Source organism: Bombina bombina, chromosome 12, assembly GCF_027579735.1.
Source record: "Bombina bombina isolate aBomBom1 chromosome 12, aBomBom1.pri, whole genome shotgun sequence".
In the NCBI taxonomy this organism is placed as follows: Eukaryota; Metazoa; Chordata; class Amphibia; order Anura; family Bombinatoridae; genus Bombina; species Bombina bombina.
Window position 1 is genome coordinate 116,120,760 of NC_069510.1, and position 6,827 is coordinate 116,127,586.

The 6,827-nt window shown below is 35.1% G+C and overlaps 1 protein-coding gene across 1 annotated transcript in view; it reads right to left on the reverse strand.

The window, feature by feature from the left end:
* The window catches only part of TNC (tenascin C), a 115,954-nt gene that overhangs the window by 54,072 nt on the left and 55,055 nt on the right, over nucleotides 1–6,827 (reverse strand). The window contains exon 12 of the mRNA XM_053695475.1: nucleotides 6,263–6,535. Within this exon, the coding sequence (XP_053551450.1) occupies nucleotides 6,263–6,535 (273 nt within the window). The remainder of the gene's footprint in view (nucleotides 1–6,262; nucleotides 6,536–6,827) is intronic.

The window sequence follows — 6,827 nt, forward strand, 5'->3', positions numbered from 1 at the left end:
ATTGGCTATCAGTATAAGTGCATATTTTTGGCCATTAGTATAAGTGCTTATTATTGGCTATCAGTATAAGTGCACATTATTGGCCATCAGTATAAGTGCACATTATTGGCTATCAGTATAAATGCACATTATTGGCTATCAGTATAAATGCACATTATTGGCCATCAGTATAAATGCATATTATTGGCCATCAGCATACGTATAAGTGCATATTATTGGCCATCAGTATAAGTGCACATTATTTGCCATCAGTATAAGTGCACATTATTGGCCATCGGTATAAGTGCACATTATTGGCCATCAGTATAAGTGCACATTATTTGCCATCAGTATAAGTGCACATTATTGGCCATCGGTATAAGTGCACATTATTGGCCATCAGTATAAGTTTATATTATTGGCCATCAGTATATGTGCACATTATTGGCCATCAGTATAAGTGCACATTATTGGCCATCAGTATATGTGCACATTATTGGCCATTAGTATAAGTGCACATTATTGGCCATCAGTATAAGTGCACATTATTGGCCATCAGTATAAGTGCACATTATTGGCCATCAGTATAAGTCCATATTATTGGCCATCAGTATAAGTGCACATTATTGGCCATCAGTATAAGTGCACATTATTGGCCATCAGTATAAGTGCTTATTATTGGCCATCAGTATAAGTGCATATTATTGGCCATCAGTTAAAATGCACATTAATGGCCATCAGTATAAGTGCATATTATTGGCCATCAGTATAAGTGCTTATTATTGGCCATCAGTATAAGTGCATATTATTGGCCATCAGTTAAAATGCACATTAATGGCCATCAGTATAAGTGCACATTATTGGCCATCAGTATAAGTGCTTATTATTGGCCATCAGTATAAGTGCATATTATTGGCCATCAGTATAAGTGCTTATTATTGGCCATCAGTATAAGTGCATATTATTGGCCATCAGTTAAAATGCACATTAATGGCCATCAGTATAAGTGCACATTATTGGCCATCAGTATAAGTGCTTATTATTGGCCATCAGTATAAGTGCATATTATTGGCCATCAGTATAAGTGCACATTATTGGCCATCAGTATAAGTGCTTATTATTGGCCATCAGTATAAGTGCATATTATTGGCCATCAGTTAAAATGCACATTAATGGCCATCAGTATAAGTGCACATTATTGGCCATCAGTATAAGTGCTTATTATTGGCCATCAGTATAAGTGCATATTATTGGCTATCAGTATAAGTGCACATTATTGGCCATCAGTATTAGTGCACATTATTGGCCATCAGTATAAGTGCATATTATTGACCATCAGTATAAGTGCATATTATTGACCATCAGTATAAGTGCACATTATTGGCCATCAGTATAAGTGCATATTATTGGCTATCAGTATAAATGCACATTATTGGGCATTAGTATAAGTGCATTTTATTGGCTATCAGTATAAATGCACATTATTGGCTATCAGTATAAATGCACATTATTGGCCATCAGTATAAATGCATATTATTGGCCATCAGTATAAGTGCATATTTTTGGCCATTAGTATAAGTGCACATTATTGGCCATCAGTATAAGTGCACATTATTGGCTATCAGTATAAATGCACATTATTGGCTATCAGTATAAATGCATATTATTGGCCATCAGCATACGTATAAGTGCATATTATTGGCCATCAGTATAAGTGCATATTATTGGCTATCAGTATAAATGCATATTATTGGCCATCAGAATACGTATAAGTGCATATTATTGGCCATCAGTATAAGTGCATATTATTGGCTATCAGTATAAATGCACATTATTGGCCATTAGTATAAGTGCACATTATTGGCCATCAGTATAAGTGCATATTATTGGCTATCAGTATAAATGCATATTATTGGCCATCAGCATACGTATAAGTGCATATTATTGGCCATCAGTATAAGTGCATATTTTTGGCCATTAGTATAAGTGCATATTTTTGGCCATTAGTATAAGTGCATATTTTTGGCCATCAGTATAAATGCATATTATTGGCCATCAGTATAAATGCATATTATTGGCCATCAGTATAAATGCATATTATTGGCCATCAGTATAAATGCATATTTTTGGCCATCAGTATAAATGCATATTATTGGCCATCAGTATAAGTGCATATTATTGGCCATTAGTATAAGTGCACATTATTGGCCATTAGTATAAGTGCACATTATTGGCCATTAGTATAAGTGCACATTATTGGCTATCAGTATAAATGCACATTATTGTCCATCAGTATAAGTGCACATTATTGGCCATTAGTATAAGTGCACATTATTGGCCATTAGTATAAGTGCACATTATTGGCTATCAGTATAAATGCACATTATTGTCCATCAGTATAAGTGCACATTATTGGCCATTAGTATAAGTGCACATTATTGGCCATTAGTATAAGTGCACATTATTGGCCATTAGTATAAGTGCACATTATTGGCCATTAGTATAAGTGCACATTATTGGCCATTAGTATAAGTGCACATTATTGGCCATTAGTATAAGTGCACATTATTGGCCATCAGTATAAATTCACATTATTGGCCATCAGTATAAGTGCACATTATTGGCCATCAGTATAAATGCACATTATTGTCCATTAGTATAAGTGCACATTATTGGCCATCAGTATAAGTGCACATTATTGGCTATCAGTATAAGTGCACATTATTGGCCATTAGTATAAGTGCACATTATTGGCTATCAGTATGAGTGCACATTATTGGCTATCAGTATAAGTGCACATTATTGGCCATTAGTATAAGTGCACATTATTGGCCATTAGTATAAGTGCACATTATTGGCCATTAGTATAAGTGCACATTATTGGCCATCAGTATAAGTGCACATTATTGGCCATTAGTATAAGTGCACATTATTGGCCATTAGTATAAGTGCACATTATTGGCTATCAGTATAAGTGCATATTATTGGCCATTAGTATAAGTGCTTATTATTGGCTATCAGTATAAGCGCACATTATTGGCCATTAGTATAAATGCACATTTTTGGCCATTAGTATAAGTGCATATTATTGGCTATCAGTATAAGTGCATATTATTGGCCATCAGTATAAGCGCACATTATTGGCCATCAGTATAAGCGCATATTATTGGCCATTAGTATAAGTGCACATTATTGGCCATCAGTATAAGTGCACATTATTGGCCATTAGTATAAGTGCACATTATTGGCCATCAGTATAAGTGCACAATATTTTCCGTAGACTCTTACGCTAGTTGTTTATGTCTGTGAGTGCATTTACCTTAGGCTGCATCTTCATCAAACTTGCCATTTATAGCAAAGAAATCAAAGCTGAACTAAGGTCTGCAGCTTTTCTGGATGAGAAATTCTTTGGCTTTGTATTAGCAGTACTGTAAACATTAAACATCTGCTTATCATATTGCGCATACAGCGCGTTCGTCTTCATAAATGACGCTTTAATACCTCGCTCTGCTTCTTGTCATTCTGTCAAATACCTAACAGACAACTCTAACAACTCTTATTTGTGCTGTTTTACTTCTCATGCGGAATTAAAGTTGTCTTCTGAGACATTTCAATGTCATGATTCAAATATTGTAGTACAGTTAAAGGGACATTGTACTCTAGATTTTTCTTTGCATAAATGCTCTGTAGATGATCCATTTATACAGCCCATCTGGTAGTGTTTTTGTATAAATGTATAGTTTTGCTTATTTTTAAATAACATTGTGCTGATTTTCAGACACCAAAACAAGCCCCAAATGTTTAGATGTATACTGATGTCTACAGACTCCTGGTTGCTTAAAGGGTCTTTTCATATGCAGGGGAGGGGGTGAGGGTCTGCTCTTCTTGATTTCCCAGCCCCTTTCACTGTGTGTCCCAGCCTAACCTCATCAGCCATTCTAAACTGAGAGCTTCTGTATGTTTGATACTTTATATTTATTCTATGATCTGTGCATATTCTTCTTTATATTAGTGTCTATTGCATGCAGTTATAAGAAATTGGTGTATACAGTCGCTTTAAACATCTAGTACTGAATTCATTGCTCTCACATGAAGTGGCAGCATCATTATAGCCTTATATAATTAAACAAAAAAAGATTTCTCTAACCACGGATGTTAGAACAAGCTCTGATCTGATTTAAAAGGCATTTGACGAAATTTCAATTAAAGTGACATAAAACCCAATTTTGTTTCATGATTCAGATAGAACTTTCTAGTTTACTACTATTATCAAATTTGATTCATTTTCTTGGAATTCTTTGTTGAAGGTGCAGCAATGCACTACTGGGAGCTAGCTGAACATATCAGGTGAGCCAATGACAACAGGCATATATATGTGCAGCCATCAATAAGCTGCTAGCTCCCAGTTGTGCATTGCAGCTCCTGGACCTACCTAAATATGCTTTTCAACAAAGGACACCAAGAGAACAATACTAACTAGATAACATTAGTTTATTGGAAAGTTTCTTAAAGGACCAGTAAATACAGTCTATTTGCATAATCAACAAATGCATGATAAAGAGACAATTGAATAGCACTTAGGGGCATATTCATGATTGTGCGAGCGGATATGATCCGATATTGCGGATCATGTCCGCTGCACATCGATAAATGCCGACAGCATACGCTCTCAGCATTTATCCTTGCACCAGTAGTTATTGTGAACTGCTGGTGCAATACCGCCCCCTGCAGATTTGTGGCCAATCGGCCGCTAGCAGGGGGTGTCAATCAACCCGATCGTATTCGATCGGGTTGATTTCTGTCGATTTCTGTCCGCCGCCTCAGAGCAGGCGGACAGGTTATGGAGCAGCAGTCTTTAGACCACTGCTTTATAACTTCTGTTTCCGGCGAGCCTGAAGACTCGCCGGAAACACAGGGAATCTAGCTCCATATGCACCTTGATAAATAGGCCCCTTAATTTGAACTTCAAATGAGTAGTAGATTATTTTCTGACAAATTTCACTTTTCCTGTATCATGTGACAGTCATCAGCCAATCACAAATGCATATATGTATATTGTGAGCCGTGAATTCTTGCACATGCTCAGTAGGAACCGCTGACATAAAAAGTGTAAACATAAAAAAACTTTGCACATTTTGAAAATAGAAGTAAATTGAAAAGTTGTTTAAAACTGTTGCTCTATCTGAATAATGCAAATTTAATTTTGATTTGAGTGTCCCTTTAAAATTGCATGCTCTATCTGAATCATAATTCAAAATGGGTGTTATGTCCCTTAAAGGGATATCAAACACTAATAGATACTAGAGAATTATATATTCAAATAAAAGATTAGCCTGAAAATAATATGCAAATTAATTTTTAATTATTAGCGCTGTATATATTGGGTATGTGAAATTTTAGTGCCAATAAAGCAACATGTGCTGCTATGTTGTAACCTAGGTTACATTCTCTGCTAAGACTAATTAGAGACAGTTATAAATAAGTCATTAGAGTTTGCAGCCAATGACTGCATGGTATATAATACTTTTTCACCTGCAGTAATGGAATATTTACATTCGTTTTAACTAAAATGAAACTAAATGTTACAGAATATTCAGTATTCGTTTCGTTTTAAAGGTAACGAATTCCGAATAGGGCAGCAAACAAATATTCTAAGAAACAAAATTTTCAGAATATTTGTTCTGAATGATTCATCCGAAACAAATCAGTGCTGCACAAGTCTATAAACTACCACCATAGCCTGGTACTTCTCTTAAAAGGACATTCTAAAGCAAAAATAAAACACTATATTTAACCCATTAAAAGGGGTTAAATTCACACACCCAGTTCACTCCTATGCCATTCCTAAGCAGGACATCATTGGGGATTGGTTGATACATTTGTATACCATTGCTGATTGGCTCACTGCTATGTCCCCCTCTAGAGTGACAATGCAATGTTTCTGTGTTTTTAATAGTTAAATAAATTGTGAGAAATTAATATTAATTTAAAAATAATTTGTTTTTCCCACTAAATAATTTTGTTTTTGTTTTTAATAAATAATTTATTTTTCCACTAAAATGTATTTAATTTAGTTATAGGTTTATGCGCGATGAACCTTACTCTGAATATCTATCCATCTGCTTCCTCCGAAATCAGTTATCTGTACACCTAATGAAATGACTTAAATTTACCTGTCCAGACCTCAAATATAAAAAAAGAAAGTGCAAAATAAATGTGCTATTACTGATTTTGAGCTGTATGATCCAATTGGCTAATGACTCTCTGGCATCTCTTGAAATACCTGTGGTGGCCACTCCTTTTACTGGAAGAGAGCGTTGACCGCTGGCAACGCCGTACAGCTCAATTTCATAATCTGTGCCATCTCTCAATCCTGTTACAACTCGTTTGCGGTCACTGCCTGGTACTGTAATCATTATCGGTTTATACTGTTTCTGGGCATCACTTATTTTAATGACAAAGTTGTCAAACCCATTGTCGTCTGCTGACCATGATAAATGGAAACCTTCTGGTGTAATATTGGAAACTAGAAGGTTTCCCACTTCTGGTTCTCTCTCTGAAAACAATATCATACAAAAAGGGGGGAATAACATGTTAACAATGTAATAGTTATCAACATTACTTGGAAAAAAATGTATCTAATATTAACGATAATTTATTCTAATTACTGCTGCATCAAAAATAATGATAGCGCATGCTCTATAAACGATGTTGGTTGAACAATGTGAGAGCAAAAATTAAAACCTTGATGCTCCTACATTCATTACAGAATATGTTGGGAATAGAAAGATGATAGATAGATAGTTATGGAGCCACATATAATATCTTACTTTGTGTAAAAATAATTT